The sequence below is a fragment of the Sipha flava genome, unplaced genomic scaffold, assembly GCF_003268045.1.
Source record: "Sipha flava isolate LNK unplaced genomic scaffold, YSA_version1 133_pilon_pilon, whole genome shotgun sequence".
NCBI classification, from domain to species: domain Eukaryota; kingdom Metazoa; phylum Arthropoda; class Insecta; order Hemiptera; family Aphididae; genus Sipha; species Sipha flava.
The window spans coordinates 732,841-754,672 of NW_020271759.1; the positions used below are offsets into that span (position 1 = coordinate 732,841).

The 21,832-nt window shown below is 27.6% G+C and overlaps 2 protein-coding genes across 3 annotated transcripts in view; one reads left to right on the top strand and one right to left on the bottom strand.

Moving 5' to 3' along the window:
- The window catches only part of LOC112679243 (ecdysone-induced protein 74EF), a 97,730-nt gene that overhangs the window by 24,280 nt on the left and 51,618 nt on the right, over nt 1–21,832 (top strand). For both annotated transcript variants that reach the window (XR_003148188.1, XM_025548960.1), the window contains exons 2-6: nt 9,636–9,719; nt 14,197–14,402; nt 14,471–14,662; nt 16,377–16,506; nt 17,950–18,060. Coding sequence is in view for 1 of the 2 variants with exons in the window: in XM_025548960.1 (XP_025404745.1) it covers nt 14,328–14,402; nt 14,471–14,662; nt 16,377–16,506; nt 17,950–18,060 (508 nt within the window). In the remaining variant the exon portion in view is untranslated. The remainder of the gene's footprint in view (nt 1–9,635; nt 9,720–14,196; nt 14,403–14,470; nt 14,663–16,376; nt 16,507–17,949; nt 18,061–21,832) is intronic.
- On the bottom strand, nt 4,372–9,437 carry LOC112679244 (U7 snRNA-associated Sm-like protein LSm11). Its single transcript, XM_025548962.1, has 5 exons — nt 9,279–9,437; nt 9,000–9,183; nt 8,880–8,934; nt 8,542–8,823; nt 4,372–4,536 (listed from the first exon to the last, which is right to left on the bottom strand). The coding sequence occupies exons 2-5, from the start codon at nt 9,174–9,176 to the stop codon at nt 4,394–4,396; spliced, it is 657 nt and encodes a 218-aa protein (XP_025404747.1). The 5' UTR covers nt 9,177–9,183; nt 9,279–9,437; the 3' UTR covers nt 4,372–4,393.

Genomic DNA, 21,832 nt, shown 5'->3' on the forward strand with positions numbered 1-21,832 from the left:
TATCGTATCAGACCGTACAGTTAGGAACAGGCGAAAAAATAAAGTAACAAAACAACAAGGGTTATCGGTAAAACGCTAATTATCGGAAACCAAAGGCGGTCATTTCAAACGTTGAAACGGGTACCATTATAATGTTTATTATAATTAATATTTTTATTTTATTTGTTATTTTAATTATTATTCGTACGTCGTGACGTGCACAATCGCATAATGGTAAAATATATTAGTATACCAGTAACAAAACGCATATTGTGTTGGTATTCCCATTTTTTACATACCACTAAGCCAGTCTCGTGAACTTTAAACGGTGACAGCGACGCGTGTAGTGTGTATGGGAAAACAAGTCTTATTAGCAGTAGTAAAAAAAAAAAAATAAATAAAACGTCCGATAAAAGTGGCAATAATAATAATCCGCGGAACTCGTATTATTATACGTATTACAACCGTTAGAAAGTCGGTAAAATTTGTTTCGATTTCGCTTGGGCGACGCGTTTATATACGGTCGTCTCTGCGACGGTATTACGCGAGTTGCTAACGGTTTTTTTTAATTTTTTTGCTACGAGTTGTTCTCTTCTCTCCACGACCAACACCGATTTTCGGGCGGAAAAACACGTGACGAATTGTCCGAGCCGTTTCACTGCCCACACGCGTATTCGCAGATTCACAGAAAACAACGTGATCCCGTGTACAGACTTGCGAGTCCCATCTCCGATTTATATTTGACGTCACCCGGCCGAAGCCGATGGCGTAATCGGGAAAAAACGTAAGGGAAGGGAGCTAAAATAAATACATTTGTAGTAAATAAGACTTATGTACTACAAATGTACTTAATGTAGTGTATAAGTACAATAAACACCAAATATAAGAGAGTAAATTTGAACACATCACGATTATAAATTATAATTTATAAGTAAATTATTGATTGTATTTCACCACTAAAAACATAATATGTGACAACTATCCTTATAGTTGATTTTTATTATGAAATATATATATATTAATTTAATATAAAACATATGTATATTAATAAATATGTATTTTGAAAAATATGACATTAATTCACTTGCTGAATATTTAAATTGCTTAACTATGTTCGGAAGAGCGAGCCCGAGTGATAATCTTGTCACCCCATCTATACCCGTTACGTATGTCACTATCGACAGTGATGTTGACATGGATTTATTGTTTATTTATTCATAATTCTTACACTCGAAATCTCAACTAAAACTGTCCCACTGATGCGCCGTCATCGCCGCGAGAATCATCTGCCGCAAAATTCGGTCTAATGGTACGCGAAAGAAGTCACGATCAACTCGACAATATTTTAATGAGCGACCAACTAACGGCAAAAGCCGAGCGAACAATCGATTCCCGTCTGGCCAGGAAACAAAACAAATACCAATAACGATGATTATTATTATTATTCATACTAGTGGAGTTTAAAAATCTGCCGAAGACGATTTCTTTGAGTTTTTTATCCATTGGTATGTGAAAACATTATATTCTAGCCGCAAGATTTTATGCGTGTATATACGAGTCCCTTAAGAGTTAGGCGTTGACGATAACGGCAATCGTTATAATCACGTTCCCGATACGTATCATATTATGTTTTAGAGTTGACACTAGAATGCTTGACGCGTGACCTACATCAACAACAGGGCAGTGATCCAGGGATTATTTTTTAGTGTACTCCAGTACAACATAAATAATTGTAGTTTGCCTCAATATACGAAACAGCTGAAAGCTGTAATCGTATATTATTGTGTAAAAATAACAAAGGTTTTTGTAAAAAAAAAAAAAAATTCACGGAATCCAATCGTTATGGAAAACGGGCTAACATAATTTAATAGTATATGGGACAAAAGTACAGTGTATACACTCGACAACAATCATAGGAAAACCTATGATATTTGTCGTTAGACAGTTAATACACTACCTCGATATTGATAAGAAACTGGAAACAGAAATTTAAAAAAATCAAAATACTGATTACCACATACAATCATTATACAAATATATCACTGAATCTTTACGGCAGAAAAATACTCTCTATTTTATCATTATATTTGTGATTTTTTCTTTTCGTACGTCCATCGACCGTTAATATTTGATAAAATATTTAGCGACTATGGATATATTTTTCCGACACAATCTATACCAGTAGTCGTCTGGAGCATACAATATGTGTACACGAGCCTTTGAATCACCACAACAAAAATAATTAGCCTAATACAATACCGTACCTAACCATTGTACTCATTATAGTAATAACAATAATAGATTAATCACTGCGGAGGACGACCTCAGGTCATTAGGATTTTTAACGGGAAACGTTTACATAACAGTACACAATAACTATTTGTACATATACGTAGTCGCGTACATTTGCCCAAGTTCAATTATAGTATATAGTCGACGGAATATACGTAGGAGTACGTACACCCTTTGGATCTTATGCGAATTTTTTCGGATCCGTTTGCAAGACGCCCTTGTCGTGCATGGAAGATTTTTTTTTTACCGCAAACCAACGGTATTATCGTAATCTTCATACACCTAATTTACTTGATCGGGAAACAAACATCGCGCACTATAACCTTTTTCATTACAAAATATCCACACGCTCGCCTACACACCGTGTACGTACTCGTATTACGCTACCAAAGTGTATAGGTGCCTATTTAGTGTTAATATATACGTTAATAATTTATAGAAAACTTGTAGGCATTCGTACATGTTTTATGTTATACGTGTATCGGCACAACGTATTGATGAAATATGAAATCACGAGGTCTAAGATGTATACACATTTAATGATATTTGGAACGACGCGATTTTTCCTTACGCGATTCACAGTTTTATGAATAATTTGAAAAAAATAAATAAATAAAACAATAAAACCGTTGTCGTCACAATGCGTATTATATGATATATATACTAGTTGGAAAATCAAAACACCGTTATAATATCACACCAGTTAGAAGACGTCGGTGAAAGTTAGCGCCGAGTTTTACTTTCACTAAGGACCGCGAACCTGTCTGCTGCACACACGCATAGTGTATTATTCTGGTTTATTTTTTTCTCCGGCGCGCTGTTATTTTATCGCTTTATCTGCGCACCCAGAGAAAGTACCGTTATTCAATTTTCCACAAATATATTAGCATGTAGTACATAGAGACAAACCGGGACTTCGAAGTTTATGTATTATAGTTTTGTTAAATATTTTTTTAAGCAGTTTACCTTAACCAGGCACATAACCAGAGAGGGATGTTACAGGTGTAGTAACACCCCTACCCCTCAGCCGTGGTATACTTAATATGTTTTATCAAGATAAAGATGCATCATAAACCGTAACTTACACTTATTTATCAAAATGAAATATATATTACGATAACAATAATTTAAAGCACTAAAACCGGGACCCGGCATTAATTAGTAATTACTAGGCTTAGGGACTTATAGCTCTAAAAAATACATAAATATGCTTCTAAAAACATTAAAATATGCATTATAATATGCATTTATATGCATTAAAAAAAAAAAAAATTACTACATAGAACACAAGATATAACAAGTCCATCGGATGTAAGTGTATCTTTAAACTCCGAAACAAAACTTTGTAGTCGGCTACTCGTAGACTGTTGTACTTTCGGCATAACACAATAATAAATATTTCTTACTGTTCATCGACTTTTAAAAATATTAATTACTTTACCAATAACCATTGCAAGCAATGAAAGATCTTTTTCCTCTTCACGAAGCTTAAAAACATATTTGAGGAACACAACTAGTGAAAATCGGTTGAATAGCTTAGCAGTTATAAATATTCATCAGGATTTAGTCGTAACCACTGACAAAATAATAGATACTTTAGCTTTAAAAAGTAGACGCATTAAGTTAATTTAATTAAAAATATTTTTATTTTTTTTTGTATTAATTATTATAATATATATGTGAAAAATTTAAATATACGTAAAGTAATCAATTTCCTGTGTATAATTTTATTAATTAATTTTGAATAACACCTCCCCCCCTTAGAAATTTCTAACTACGCGCCTGACCTTACTGTTTTCAGCCCGAGCCCGGCATGCATCGTTAATCGCGACGCACGTGTCACCCCCTCCTCCACCGCCACCGACGCTAAATTTTCCACTAGGCTATTGCCACAACGATCAAAACAATACACAAAAACGTGAAAACAATACTTACACAAAATTTATAAATTTCCATCGGGAAAAATGTTACGACAGCAATTTTTTTATTTACATTGCGCGCGATTTGTTTGTAGAATTCTCTGTTCGCGACTAAAGACTATTTTGTTTCCGGGTAAATGTTATTTGTTTTTTAAGCTCCCAGTTAAAACATTACACAGTATAATATTGATTTGTTTTTTTTTTCAATTGAAACATTTGGCCACTAAAACTATTTGTTCCCCTCGTATCAAAAATCGCGGTATATGCCTTCGGCATACCTGGTGTCCTCGAATCCTTCTGATAACGGTGTAAGGTTTCTCCACCGGGTCCATTTTTATTGAGTTACCTACGAAAAAAAAAAAATGTATTAGTAGTATAATAGAAGTTAAGAAAATTAAAAAAAACCATAATCGGTTTTGTTTATCATCATCATTTTTGACATTACACAATAATTAGAAATAAATCGTAAAAAAAACAAATACATAGCAAAAAACATTTAGCTAAGGTCACCAACTACGCAAACTGGATATGAACTGCATAATAACTACAAAATTGTCCAGCTAACACTGTCAAGGTATCCAGTGTAAGGTTAACATGTGGCCGTCAACCGCCGTTCTTGCGAAAATTATTAAATTGATCACATACACGATACACGCTTAAACATAAAAAACTCACGAGGGCATTCACGTTTAAAAGTGTATTTATTTATATTATGTACCTATAAATTACTATTATAATCAATATTACCATTAAAAAAAAATGCTGAAAAAATACTGAAAATGCTCCAAAAAAAAAAATTGCTCAACGGCTAAACGAAAAATATTTTACTCGTCGCCGTAACCTACGCACTGTGTCAAGGTCGATAAAATTTAAAAAAAAAATTTGCGTGTGCAAAAATAAAAATAAACCTAAATATAATCGTTATTTTATTCATAATTTCAATAATAAAAAAATCATGTAACTGCTGACGTAAAGCATTCTAATATTAAATTAAGAAAAAAAATAAACAGTGCAACGAGCAATTGTCTACAAAATTCTATAGCCATCGAGTTGTTTAATCGAAATTAATTAATTTAAAACAATAAACTATCTCAATTTTTTTTTTGTCCGCTAAAAGATTTCAAAAATACTGAACATTACTTTCAGAGATAACTATAACAAAGACATAAAAAAATATTGATTTTTTTTTTGCATACTTATTAAATTTAATAGATAATGTTTGAATTCATTATTTAATGACAAATAAACCGTTATAAAGCGTAACATCAGAAGTATACAAAATGCTTCATAGTTGTTCCTTTACCCCGTATTTGGCCAAGATATTTATCATCGATCGTTTTTAATTATATGGAAAACTACCGGAAACCATTGGGGCAACTCTACCATGTAGATAATTTAATTATTTTCTTCAGATTATCAATGTTAACGACGTCTAGTAAACAGGTTTTTCATGATAGGGTGGGTTTCAATGCAACAGCCTTCAACTTCAATAGCACAAATCGTCTTGCGTGTAGACATTATTATACGTGTATCACACCTTTTGAATATGTATTTTTTCTACGTAGAGAGGAAAAATATTGACCTTAACAGATTTCAAGCTCAAATCCTTTTAATATTAAATACACGAAGTGTACATATGTGTATATCTGTATTCAGTTGTACATTAATATTAGTGTTGCATTGTTATTATATAACAACTATTTGAACATAGACATTAATCTTCTAGATCTTTGAAAATAATTTAAAATTGTGCTTTTAACACAATAATACTTATTTAGTTGTATGATTAAAGATTTAAACACTTAAATACTCGTAGAATATTATGAACAATATATTCGATGTTCAATAAAAATTTAATACCGTATAACTTATAACTCCTTAGAGAATACTGATGAGAATAAATTCAACTGTATAATATTATCTATTGTGCATAATAAAAACTATTATAATTCATATAACATAAAAACAAGTGTGTGCAGTTATCTTAACACAAGTAATTTTAACCTATTCTAGATGAGAATGGTGTTACACGTTTTGTTTATATTTTTTATTGTTTTATATTCAAACACATATTTATCAACATTTTAATACCTATTAATCTTCCTTTGACAATGTATTTTTATTTTTACTGTTATATTGTTTTTATTAATTTGGTCATTTGTGTAATTGCAAGTCATAAATGTTAATAATAATGATCAAAGAATTATATATTTTTACTTCCCACTAGGTTATTAAAAGGTTAAACAATCGACTCAATTGAAACGCACTATGTAGATAGAAGCAACTAGTACACAAATAATAAATAATGCATTATATCTTAGTAGTGTTCAGTAATGGTAATTTTTTCGTTAGCAGCACTATCAATAGGGCAGTGATCCGAATTTAGGTGAACAAGTTTATTATGCATATTTTATAAGTATTGCGTGTAAATAAATACATATCAATTGACAAAAAATAATTTTAGTATCTATTCCTTATTTATAATAAAAGTGTTTAAAAATAGTAACAAAAATTAAAATATGTTTAATTTATTTTATAAAACCAATGTATGTATACGTTGTATTGTGTATTGATGTATTGAATAATAAAATCCAAATATTACAGAAAAATATGTGAAATTGTAACTTTAATGAACTTTAAAGTTAGATTTATAATGAATACAATTTAAAAACTAAGTGAAACACTAGCTGTTCAATTATTTTTTAAGTATATTCAGGTGTTTAACAAGTATATAAAAATAAAAATGAACCTTAAAACTTTTATTAGATAACTATCTTTTAAAATTAAAAATATAATTAAGTATCTTTTAGTATTAGAAGCATTATTAAGAATAATATAATTACAAGGTCAAGAAATTAATAATAATTGTTTTAATTAAGAAGAAATAATAGTCAATACTTTTAATTTAAATTAATCTTTTTATGAAACCGTATTTCTGGCTTAATTATTTTTAGTATATATTATAGTATAACATGTATATCAACAATGTGAGTTTAATATTCTTAAATATTTTCTTATACTTAATGAGCCTTGAGATTTCTTATAAGAAATGTGATAATTGCTATTAAAATAATTTAAACATTCTGATGATTTTTGACTGATAGAATTGAAAAAATTAATACATAATTTATATTTTAGCATGTGATCCATAGAAATATGTATAATTATTGTATCCTGTTACTTATTAATTGTATGTAAAATAACAAAATATGATTAACTGTAGCCACTTCTGGGTCATTATAGCAAAGTAGTATCATTGGAAAAGATAGGCAAGTTAATGAAAATAATCAACTCGATAAGTTAAAAGTTAATAAAGAATAAAATATTAACTTAACTCAGTTTAAAAAAAAGTTAATGTATTTTTTTATTTTTTTTTTTTTTTTATTAGTTTGTAGATCATATAAAAAGTGACTGCATTCTTAAGAAAGATCTAATTTCCTAAATTATGATAAAAAATGTTATTGTTTTTTTATCATAATATACAGGAATGGCACAAGTGTTTGAGAAATTATATGAGATTGTACTTTAAGGGACCATTCACTACTATGTTTATTTATCTTTATAGTTAAAATTCTTTATACATAACATTTTGTATCCATGGCCAGAATTCAATTCCCAAAGGTGGACCTCCAACCTACAAAATCTAATATGATATTTGATGTACAGTGTATGTGACAATTTTACTTTACATGATTATTTAATTTTTATATTAATATTTACATACAAACGAAAAATTTCAAAAATGTTTAACTTGATATATCATTTTTAAATCAACTGTGAAAAGCAAAATGATTTCAACTGTCAATTAAACTAGTCAAGTTAAAAAGTTTATTAGAAAATAAACTAACTATTTAAGTTAAAAAGTATAAAAAAATTAACATAAATTTAAATTTTTAACTAGTTAATGCCCACCTTTGATTATTGGATACTGGTTTACATATTAATTTTTAATTAATTTATTTTCTTATAGTTTTAAAATGGATAAAATATAAAAGCTATATGTTCTGTTAGTAAAGAAAAATAAAAATTATATTTTTTATAATAAAATATTTATTAACTATTCGTTTCTTATACTTAACACAAATTATATTTAGTTTTATGATACAATATATTTTTGTCATAAATAAATACATTTCAGTTACTTACATATTAAACTTAAACTTAAGTCTAGGTAACAATGTTAAATTATAACATACATAAAAATGCCATATACTTGAATATACAGTCAATTAGTAGTAGATTATACCAGAATGTAAACATTTATAAGGACTAAATACAAGCAAAAACGTTCAGTATTGAAAAGAAATATTAAAATAACTTGAAAATTATAATTTACAAGAGATAACCTTACCGATAGCTAATGATTTGTATTTGTTTTTTCTTGTCCATACTTCATCTACATCATCCATGACTAAGTTCCAGTGTTTGTCAAAAGCAGAAATGTACCCTTCACAATGACCTCTAACAGATGCAGCTGACCGTGTATAAACTTTAACCCGTTGTTTTCTATGACAAAATGTGGCAATACGTGATAATGGCCCACGAGATTTAGAGATTTCTGACATACGTGCTAATACAGTGCGTCTCGGTTTAAATTTCCTTCGTAATAGAGTTGTTTGAGATGTACTAGCGACTAAAATAGACTTTTTTTTTAAATATTTTAAAAAAACTTATATGCCAAGAATTTACCTCTACTTAAATCACGTTCTATCGGTTCAGCTTCGGTATGGTATTCATTGAGTTTCTATAAAATTCAAGGATCTGATTAAAACAACTTAACTATCACTATACTGGCAATTTAATAATTACTCTAGGTTTTTCTGCTTTGATTTTAACTTCTCCAGAAGCAGTCAGTTCAAATTTTGAAATGTTATCTAGTGGTTGAGCTGTATCGCTAAGCATTTTTACATTTTTAGAATACAGTGCTTTGGTCGGATTGAATGAGGGTGACGTCATGTCCAATTCGTCATTACTGCTAGATGACATTGCGTCTCTAAAATCAAAAATAATCATCCATAAAATGTCAAAAAAAACTGATTAACGAATCCCCTTCCCCGGGGGCGCTGATCATAGGTCGAATAAACCTACCAAATAACTAAGAATTACAAATTCTAAAATGTAAATAACATGAGACTAGACGATATTAACATCGAACACCAAAGTGAATTATAGTAGAAAGTGAAACGTTTTTAAATTCACAAACATAATAATAATAACAATTGCAAATAACTGTTGAATGTTGATAAAAATTAAAATAATAATGTGATAACGTTCCGTAGGGTAACCTCAAAAAATAAAAACAATAACAAACGAGTCGGACGGGCACACTTGTAAGAGCGAGATCTACACGGTGCGCTCAGTGTCACGCCATCGTTTACCAACAACAATCCGTTAGAGTACGTTGTTACGATGGCGGAAATTTATATTTTCTCTTTTTCGTTTCAGGCGCGAAAAAATGTACTCCAAAGAAAAGTGGAAATCGATTTATTTGAACGAGCAATGAAGAACGAACACGACTCTTCACTTAAGGTAAACATTGTTTGAGTGCTATTTTCGTGACGAGTAGATGGAAAAACAAGTCTATGAACACTACCGAATTCGTAAAGTATATCCGTTGGCGGACATCGATAGTACCGAATAGTACTAACCGTGTTTTTATTGTCCAACTTAAAGAACAAACAGATTGCTCGAATTTCTACCAACCACCTCAATCAAACTACTACGTGAGCGTGCAATCTATGGACCATGATGTATGATAAATGTTAAGTTTATAATTCCCGTGTTTTATTCCGTCGTTTCATCGACCCGCGAATGTCTGAAACTTCTCCGCCAATAAATGAAAAGTTTTGAAGAAATTCTAGATTTTGTAGCAAATTTCAGCGTAAATGGATTGAAAAAAACTCTCCCCCGTTCATGAGCTTCCGATGAGATTAAATAACGATTTATTTTTCTTTTCTACAATTATGTATCGATCTTTGGACACGATTTTTCGATTGTCCTAGCCGTTACGTCAAGGTAACCGGCTAACCGTGTGTGTTACCTACAAATTATTTCTAATCTATATCTTATGACTTTGGCTTTCATGTGTTTACTAAGACTGACTGATCCGAAAGCTTACCGTGAATTGTGGACACTTACGATTTATTTTGAACCTTTATTCTGTTTATTGATTACCATTAATAAAATATTTATTCTATATAATCAATGTTAATCTTAAGCATAACGTAATAAGAGACGTTTCCATTTTCGTCATGTGTGAATACATATTTAGATACACGCGTCTTCGTTCTTGGTCAACATCTACGTATATCGTAACGCAGATAAGTTGTGAAAAAACAATATTATCATTAACATTCGTTCCGATAAAATTTGAATCGTAACGTGGACGACCGTAATTTTATCGTTAAATATTCGAATTACCATGATTGATGATGTCGAACGTGCACGAATATAACGCATTTTTTCTAATACCCATGCATTTTTTAATTTTTATTTGAAATGTTTGCAATAATCTTATTTAGTAAATAATTTTATAAAACTAAATAACTATATTATTTCATCGAGATAAATATTTCCATGGAAATATACTGGTTCTAAGGTCATATAAAATGTATTTTTTCGGATTCGAAATGCACATAATCGTATAGATATAGTGTTACATTTATATTCAATACTTAACATTTGTTTAATTTATGCTAACACATTTCTGTAGAAAATCATCGTCTTTAAATCGCTTTTTTATTTATTTTTTTGAAAAAATTTAACTTTTTGATAATATGATCACACCTTATTTATATAACATACCTGCAAGAAAGAAAATAATAATCTAATATCCACGCATAAGTACTTGTAGTTTAAGTTGATTAACCTAAATATGTAATAACTAAACATTTTTATTTATTGTATTTATTGTATACTTGATGGTATACTATACTTTGATATAAAACAAAAATGAAAACCATAGTGTAGTGATTCTCATCCTTTTCTCGTCCATGTCACCTTTAGCCACTAGAATAAAACAACGTGTTACCCTAATGTCAAAATAATAAATAATATTAACTGTATGTTTTAGAATAATTCTTGAAATAACCCAAAAAAAAAATACAGTAAACAGAAAAATATTAAGTTCACCTACAATTTATTTGAGTTGCAGGGTTCAATAATAATTGTCAGTTAAAAGTTTAAATTTGCAAATTAAAAAAAAAATAATAATGATTTGTATGAAAACTGATGAGAAATTAGGCCCTGGTGGTTTTTGCAAAGTTGAGGAAGTTGAGGGTTAATGGTGGAAATATTGTCATATTGTCTTCTAGAGTTGTAGAGCTATAACACTAAATATCTAGCGACTTTAAAATAACTGACTAACGACCCCGGTTAAATCAATAAGATTATCGATAATGCATAATTCGATAACACAAATCAAAATACTGCACGTATTTATCGGATCTAAATAATATAAAGACACAAACTTAAAGGTAAGCTATTCACATGATAGTTATGATGTTATAGCAATAATATAATTTTATTAAAATTAATTATTTTTTTATTTTTTTCCTTTTCTTTTGGAGATTTCGTGAACCCCTACACTGCGTCCATGTCACCCCGGTTAAGAACCACTGCCCTAGTGAATGATAATATCTCAGTTTAAAAATATTATATAACGTAGTCGAACTTAATTAATTCGAACTTCTTTAACTAGAAATCGTTAATACCTCTAACTTTTTTTTTCCGGTCTATAGAATTTCCTATTTAAACAATGCGAAAAATCTTGTTTAACTCGAATATTTTCGTGAATAACTCGAAATTCCGAGTTTTATATAATTATAAAATTATGGTACTCATGTACACATGTATATTATATATACAGTTACATTATAATGAATTGAGGTGATTTTACGATAAATTGAATGTATGCACAATATAATATCATGTCTGCGTATGAAAATGTTAGATTCCGGTTCTAGTATAAAAACTGACAACAATAAACTGATATAGATTTAAGGATTTAATAGAATATGTTAATACAAATAAATTACTAATCTGGAAATTTTTGTTGGCAGTTTATTTTCTTTAAGATGATTTTTTTATCAGAGAAATTTTGTTTTTTGTCAATTTCCTACTGTCTTATTTTTTTATTTTTTTTTTTTTATTAAAATAAATTTTCCTTGGTACAATTAATTTTATACAATTTAAATTTCATTATTGTAAACTGTTCTTATTTTATAAAGTCGGCTTTTCATTAAATTTAAGATATAATATTTAAATATATTAACATTTAACATTAATTTATTTCATAATATAATTTTACTTGTATGATCGTATGTATATTCATATAAGTATTTTATTAAGTCCTACCTACGTACCTATAAAACTTTCCATTTTCCATTTTTTTTTTTTTTTTTTTTTTTTTTTTAATACTGTTATATAAATATATAGGTATCTATTATACAAATATAAATAAAACCTTCGTAGTATTAATGCTTATTAGAACATATTTATGTAATGGTGTATATAAATTGTTGTATATATACAACACATGTTTATAAAGGTTATTATATTTTGAAGTAATTAAAATGTAATATTTGTTAAAAATTATTTTGTGGATGGTTCAATATTTATATTTGACAAAAATCGACGCGGGTCCAAGATTGACATAGATAATTCATATTAATTTCAAAATTATGCACCTTAAGAAATAAATTCCTATACTATAAATATAAATATATATTACTATTATTATTATTATTATTATTTTTTTTTATCAAAGAATTTTTAATAAAGATTTAATTTTTAAAATTAAATTATTATTGAGATTGAATTTTAACATTTTTTAGATTACATGATAATTGATAATTGTTGTGGCTTGGTCGAGGACGATTAGAATACGTGTTAATGTTTCTAAATTTTATATGCATCATACTAATTATTCTATAGCACTAGATTGTGAATATATTTTTTGTTAGTAAAAAAAATAATAAAGATAATATTTTTGATGTAGCTTACTAGTATGATAATCTTCCAAGGTAAACACTAAGCTACTTAATGGGTGAAAACGTAAATTTATATAAAAGAATGTAAATCTTGATTATTCAAGATTCTGTATGGGTAGGTACATATTGTAATTATTTTAATAAATATATTATTTAACATAATATTTTGGTTACTATTAAAACGATTGTATTTTTAAATCATTAAAACATAGGAAATATCATTAAAAATAATAATTAGTACCTTATTGAAGTGTATTAACTATAAAATTGTGTAAATATATCATTGTCACTAGTTTAAAATGTGAACTTTTATAATGTAATCAATCGCATTTACTTTTCACTATTAAAGTTAGTCGAACTATCGCACATTAAATTAAAAACTTAAACATGTTTGATGTTTAAACGAATTTAACGTTATTGCATTACTAATTTTTTTTTTTATTTCCTGTTGTTATTAAAACTATAAATACTGCTATATGCCAAACATGTTTAATATTTGTATCGTGTACAAAAACACGGCAAAAAAAAATTATACAAATCGAAACAATATAATAGTATATACCATAATTCACCGTTTATAAGTCAAAATCTATTCATTAAGTTTTATTTTAAGGTAGGATAAAAATATTTATAGTTTATGTCTACGAATTCAATATTCATTGTTACTTATACGGAACTTTTTTAAACTGCTAATGAAATATTCCTGTTTCCTTAAAATCCCAACTATAATGTAGTATAGTATTAAACTACTTGAGTTTAAATATTAATTTTTGGTATGTAAAACTGTTTTATCATTATTATTAAAACCATAATGAAATTAAAATATATTACTGAATTATTGATGGATTACTGAATAAAATTAAAAATTGTTTCGGTAATATAAATTAGCAATTATAAATATGTTTATTAAAATATATTACTAACATTGCTGATAATATGAACTTGATATATAATATATACATACGTTTTAATAAGATTATTTTTATATTATCATTGAAATGTTGTATAATTTTTAGTTATTGAAAGAGTGCGGGTTCAAAACTCTTTCATAATAATCCAGACTTTTCCAAAACCGGTTCCACCTGGTCTATTTCCACCCTATTTTGTTGCGGATGCTGGCCGAACAACGGCTACTTCAAGTTCAGGGATGCCTTTCATGGACGATGTGCTGCTCTGGTGCCCAGAGGCCGAAACTAAAATTGATGATTTTACTGAATGTCTAGTAAGTCTTGTTAAGTTTAAATAATACACCAGTTACGAGCTTAGTAACTTAATATTTTATTTTTAAAGGGCAACGAAGTATCTAATCTTGGCGAACTTCTTCAATCTGAAATATCCACCGAACTGGGCACCGCATTGGATGGTGGAACTGGTGGTCATCATGGCGGTGAACATTCCGGCGATGATGACATTTTCAAACAGCTCTCTGATTCATCGGCGTTACTTGAACAATTTTTCGATTTTGTCAATTGTGACATAAAGGTATACGGCCATAGTTATATCCGAAATGAACTCTCAAACTATTTAAAAATATAGAATGTGTAGAAAATTTTCTGTACATGATCTCTAATAGTATACTTATGTATTTAATTATTTTTTAGAATATCTGTGTCGAATTAAGAAGTCACCAAACTACCATTTACATAATTTTTATTTGGGTTCTCACTATTTTTACATATATTTAAACTCAGTATTTAATAATATTGTTTAGAAAAATAAAAACAAAATGTTTTAATCAATACTAACACGGGATTTATTACACAATTGTGTATTATTGTTATATTTTATTATAAAATATATTTTAAACTCGCTAGTCATCAGATTATATTATAAATAACGTTTAAAAAAATGTGTACTTAAATTTAATCACAGTAAAATAATAGCAAATTGTTTATCGCAGTATTCAATTTCATCAATATCTAATCATTTATAATTTTTAAATGATATGGTTGCCATTTTGATTTTTCCAGATGGTATTATGGAATGTATAGTATATAAATATTATATAATAGTGGTACTCTAATTAATATGTATAATATTTATACAGTAAATAGTAGTCTAGTAAGTTCTGAATTCTTTTTTTTATTGTGATTAATTCAAATGTAATTTTTCGTAATTATTCATCACTGAATTATTTTAAAATTATTATTTTAGATATTCTTTTCCGAAAAATAAAGAAATTTTTAATGTTAGTCACTTCTTATTTTAAGAAATGTCTTAATTTCTATCAAATGTACTCGGAAATATATTATAAATTACATTTTTATGATTTATAAAGTCTAAATTATAATGTTTTTGAAATCTTACTATTATCTAAAGTAAACCCATATTTATTATTATGCAATTTACAATAAATCCTACTTATTGTTTGATTAATGGTATTGATTTAAAAATTATTTTATGCAAAAATAAGTAATCAAATGAAACTGCAACTGCCAGTTCAAATTAATAGATTGACCCCTTCCAATTAACCACCTCTTCAAAATACCCAAAAAAATTTTTTTTTAAATATCTAAAATAAATTTATCATTAGATAGAAAACATTTGCCAATAATATATAAAATAATTAATTTGATTTTGTTAACTACCATTTATAATTTTTTTTAACATTCCAATTTTAGGCAGTTCAGTTGAACTACCTGAAATACGTGTTCGGCGCCACAGATTTCATGTATATTAAATTACCTATGTATAACGCCCAATCATATAATACCTACCGTTTGGTTTGACAATAAATATTATTTCTTCATAATAATCATAAAACCATTTTTATAATATAATCACAAAATTCATCATCATTTTCCTAATTAAATGTATATAAATATTTACTGAAGAATTAATATTTATTATCCAACAAAACCATGTTTAATACACGTATAATATATTTACCTACTTTAAGTCTAATACAAGGAACAAATGTACAATGGTAGTGCCACATGAGTTAAAATATTAAAATAATAATGATTAGTGATTCATACAGTACCTGTATCTCAATATACCACTTTTTTATTTATTAAATATTTATCCTTATTTATTTATATTTAAAAAATATCCTTCTTAAAATCATTATTTAATTAAAAAAATATATTACCAAAAGAGAATACAAATAATTATAAAATAACCGTGACTTAGCATGACTTAGCAGACTTTATTCATTTAATATGAAGTTTTACTATAATATTGTACCGTTTTTCAGGAAGAAAATAATAACAATGTTGTGTCAACGGGTAACAAAAATCATGCAGCTGTTGCTTTACTTCAAGAATTGCAACGTTCAAATGCTGGAAAGAAGTTTAATATAACTACTGCTAATCCTTTGCTAGCAGGTATATACTTTGATAGCAGAATATGTGCTAATAAATTATAAATTATTGTGTAAAGTTAATATTTTGAATCAATTTAATATATTAAAGTAAATATTTTGAAAATTTCTAAAAAAAAAATAATTTGTAAAAATCTATTTTACAAATGTTACTCACAAATAATATTTAATTGTACACAAAAATAAAAAATGAAAATAAAAATGTAAAAAATTTAACTTAATACTATTAAAAATAATAACATTTAAATAATAAAATAATAATAAAAACTTAAATAAAAATAAAAATTAGTAAATGTTTTATACACATAAATTAATATATAAATAAATGAATAAATAAATGCTCAGACTAGAGTATTAATATATTTATAAAATAAAACTGGTTTTAAATTAAAACTATAATAACACTCTAGGCTAAGCATTTATTTATTTATTTCTATATATAACCTATTAGTTAATTTATTAATATAGTTATTAAAAACATTTAGTATTTAGTATTTTATACTTAAACAATATATATTATAAAACAACATAAACCAACTTTATGTTAAATTTTGGTTTCATAGTTTCTAATTTTTTTATTATATTATATAATTCAATATTTTAAATTAGAAATTTGACTTTATTTATTATTATGTATGATAGTTTAAAAAATATATATTTTTCCAATATAAGAAACCTACTCTTAAATAAGAATAGTGTCATAGTTGATACATTTTATTAAAAGACAAAGACTATCATGTTATGGACATACTAAGAATAGAAAAAAGGAAGGAATTAGAACAGTTATATAATGGTAAAAAATAGGAAACCATTTATATAGAAATCATTGGTTCGATGAAATAAAAAAAGACCTTGAAAGATAAAGGGAAATATTGATTAGAAAGAACATATTCATAGTAGAGATAAATGTTGTGTTAACTGTCCAGGCTCTTGAAAAAAGTTGTTAAGCTAAAAATCAATTCATTTCAATTAAATAAGGGAATATCCAGTTTTCAAATCCTCATTTATAATTAGATTATATCATATATTAAGATGTGTATCATCACCCCTTTAAATATCTTAAGTATATTACATTTAGTAGCAGTGCTCGACTTGGCAAAATTAAAGAAGGGGCACTCTATTTACTTTAAAAAAAAAGAACATCCCTGTAACTGGCTGAGCGTTATGATTATAGTGTTATAATAGTAGAAAGACATTAAAATTTCTGAAAATTAGTTGGAGCACTCCGTTCCCCTGCGTTCCCCCTCTAGTCAAACACTGTTTAGTAGTGGGTTTTACAATTTCTCATCCTGTTAATGTTGAGTAATTTTTTTTAATTAAATGATTAAAATAAAACTTTTGTTTTTTTTATTTATACTACAGATTTAGAATAATTTTAAAATTGGGATATTGTTATATAATTGACTTTGTGCAAAAATCAAATTTATCTTTGTAATTCATGTTTTAGAGAAACTTTTAAATCCTGTATCTCAGCTTAATCCGAGTTTAAACCAGAATTCAGATATGTATATAAATCAAAGCAAATATATCAAGACGGAGCCTTCAATAAACAATACAGGTAATATTCAATAATAATGTATGTGTCTAATCCAGACTATAATAATTATTTTTTTAGTACAATAATCAATAAAATTATAAATTTAATTGTTTACATTAAAGTATTTTATTAAGTATCAAAAATTGATTCAAATAAATATTACTACATACACTCATTATTTTACTACTTTAAATCTTATTATTTTGTAAATATCTACTAGATAGCGCCAGTTGTTTTGAAACCTATGCATTTCTGTAATAAAATAATATTAACTAAATAGTATTTATATTATATTAAGTTTTTAAAAATATATTTATTCCTACTTATTATTAATCGAAAATTTTTTGTTATTGATAATATATTATTCGTTTCATAGAATCTAAAATAATTATTTAGTTATCATAAAAAATAAAAAAAATTAATTTCATAATTCATATTTAATAGTAAATAGCATATTTTATTATATATTTAAAATGGTTAAAACTTTTATAAATTAATTATCTCTAAATTTAATTGTTGATTTCTTTTACCATAAATACATGCTTTATTAAATGTGTTTGAACATAAACATTCCGTCATAATATGTCACCATTCAATGCATATATTTTTAAACTTCGATTCGTGTTGATTAATTGCTATTTTGCAACTTAAATATTTTAAGTCGAGAACAATATACTTATCGAATAAAATTTTCTATTTTACTTCTATTTTTCTATTTACTATTGACTTTAAAATTAAAACTGAGCATTATTTTCTTCCATTTACTAGCGAATTACAGTTGATATTTGGTGATCGAACTTATTATTTGAAGTTCCTCGTACACATAATGAGTAATTTATAGTTTATTGCAATATATCGAAAACAATTAGTACACGATTTTATAGTAGCCCATTTAAAATAGATTTTATTTCACTTTATTTTATTTTCATTATTCAAAACGTAAGATTGCTATTCATTAAAGTCATATATATATTTTGCATACGCTATCATATTGTACTAGAATGAGGGTTTGATTAGTTCATAAGTATTTTGATAGTTTTATTGATTGAAACTATCAAACTTTAATGATCTCAAAAATTCAACTATTGTAATTCAATTCATTTTTGGATTTTTGGGATTACTTTGTGTTACAATAGTTTTTTCAAAAATATTTCAATAGACATCACTTGTTTTACGATCATGTTATTTTCACTACAGAGCATAAAACTAACATACTATGATGTCTTTACCAATATGCCCAAGTTTAGATGCATATAGTGTCCCAAAATACCTACTAATAACCTACCAATGAATTTTTCCTGAAATATCATAATAATTATAGAATATTAAGAAATTATACTGTTCAGGGGTTCAATTATTTTGTAATAAAAAAGTAATTATATATTCGATTAAATATTTACATACTATACAATATATAAAAATATATAATAATCCTTAATAATAAAATGTATTAAAAAAGGGGTACCAAAAGAAATAATGTTTTTACTATAGTTTTTTTTTCTTTTTCTATCGAGTATAATATGTGAAAATTATCGTATTTAAATAAAAATCAGTAATGAGAGTACTTGGTGTTTCTGGGATGGGTCTATGATAAAATTACGTGGTTTTACGATCGTTTTTTTTTTTAAAGAAACACAATCTTTTCCACATACTATCTATTACTCAGTTTCAGTTAAGTAGCCTACACGTGCAACGGTCATCTGGTACGTTTATTATCTATCTAAAATTATACTCTATAAGCTTATGATTTTAATTAAAGCTAATATGCACTTAATTTTTCCTTTCATTGTGGTATTAATATTTATGCAAGGTAATTATTAATGGTTTACAATATATTGTATTACTGTATTAAATATTAAAAAAATATTATAGTTTATTGATAATAATTCATTTTCTTGAAAATTCTGAACGAAGTCTAATTAATTTCATCGATTCGATTAATGATCATAATAATTATTCCATAAAACCGTCGTATTTCTTCTAATTCACAGTTATTGTTTGTAGTCGGTAGGTACGTAGAAATAATATTTGTCATTTTAATTTCCTTAAATATATATTCTTCATAAACTAATCATTATATTATTATATTGATACCTTAGATTACACATATCCTTGATTATTACATATAAGAATGTCAGTAAACTGTGTGTACGGTTATTGCTCGAAAATAAATTGACGATTCACCTGACTCGAATAATTACATTTAAAAAAAGCACCGTGTTGATTAAGTCACAAACGGATTTTCTTCTACGCCCTTTGATGTTTAATTATATAATATATATTATATTCTATGTAATAAAATGGAAAAATAATGTTGTAAGTATTTGTTAGAAAATACAAAAGATATCACTTTCTTCGTTCAATTATTTGCTTCGTATTTTTTTTCTCACGAACGCCTATTAATAATATCTGTTAAAATAACTTTGTATACGATGTACCTTCAAATAAAAGTGTATAGAATGCGTATTACAGTTTGAACGCATAAAATAATATACTTCTGAATTTTACGTTTACCGCGATGAGTTTTAATTTTACACGAAATTCGCGTGAAATTCTAATCATAGCAAACGAACGAAAAAGAAATAATGAAAATCAAAATAACACGTGACCAGCGAAATAATAATAATAATAATAACCATATCACGGATTCAAACTGCACGCGAGAGGCCATCACAATTTCTCGGCAACGTTACTCTTTGTCAGAGATTGTTAACAGATAATGCTGCTCTCCGGAACTTGCGAAAACCTGGCGCTTACAATTTTCATCTCGGTTTCGATACGTTCGGAATTCCGTCGTTCGTGTACGCTATATACGTTTGACGATCTCATGACAATATATACACACAACAAGTGTGCATTGATCACATTTGTGTGCGCAGTTCATTCATCTTGTACGTTTTCTATGAGGTGGCGTTCTCATCGGGTTTAATTAGCGAGTAATTCGCCTCGGGGACGAAATCTATTTCAATCGGTCGGACACAATAGGGACCCCGGTGGACAATGGGTTCCGTTCGATTTCGATTTGCCGCACCGTTGTGCAGGCGATTATTATTATTATTATTATTTCTCGGGATGCGTGTACGACGCGACACCGGCGACAGGCATGCACGCCAGATCCATGAGAAACCGGTTGCCAATCAATGGTTGCATTACAGCAACAATATTCTTCTCCTTTTTCTTCTTCTTCTTCTTCCTGTATACGTATTGTGTGTAAAAAAAAAATAGTATTGTGAACCTCTGCATATACGTTCGTGGGGGCTACCGGATGCCGATGACCCTGCCACTAACCAAAATTATTTTGGTCGCCCCGGGGTCTGCTGCGACGATCGAAGAGTAACCGGTATGTGATCTATGAGTTTAGTTAGCGTACGACAAAAAGAAATACACGTATATTTCAAATCAACATACGTGCCGCACTGCCCGTCGTAACGACTCAGACACTCGGGCGGATGCGTGCGCTCATATGCGCTCGGTAAAATTTGTTTAGAAAATCAAGTCCCGCGTGTTCCGAAATGCGTAAGTGTCGAAAGAACTGTCTTATAAACACTTAAACCAGTCCAATAAACGTCCGTTACGTAATCCTATACGTTTTACGAATTTCAAATACGTACGTTACAAAAATCTCGATTTAAATTTAACCTCGCAAAAGCCCTGTTTCGTATCACACATATTATGGGTATACCGCCCGACGTTGTTTCCTGCTAGCCGGATAACTATGTGTATACAATCGCCGCGATTATATAACTTACTAATTTTTAACGATGTTGCATTCGGCGTGGTTTGTTTTGTTTAC

Bases quoted from the DNA above. Each gene is read 5' to 3' on its own strand.
- LOC112679244 (XM_025548962.1), bottom strand. From the start codon at position 9,176: ATGTCATCTAGCAGTAATGACGAATTGGACATGACGTCACCCTCATTC. The intron at 8,935-8,999 runs GTAATTATTAAA...TGAATTTTATAG, and splicing joins TCAAAGCAGAAAAACCTAGA to AAACTCAATGAATACCATAC. The intron at 4,537-8,541 runs GTAAGGTTATCT...TTTTTTTCGTAG, and splicing joins ATACAAATCATTAGCTATCG to GTAACTCAATAAAAATGGAC.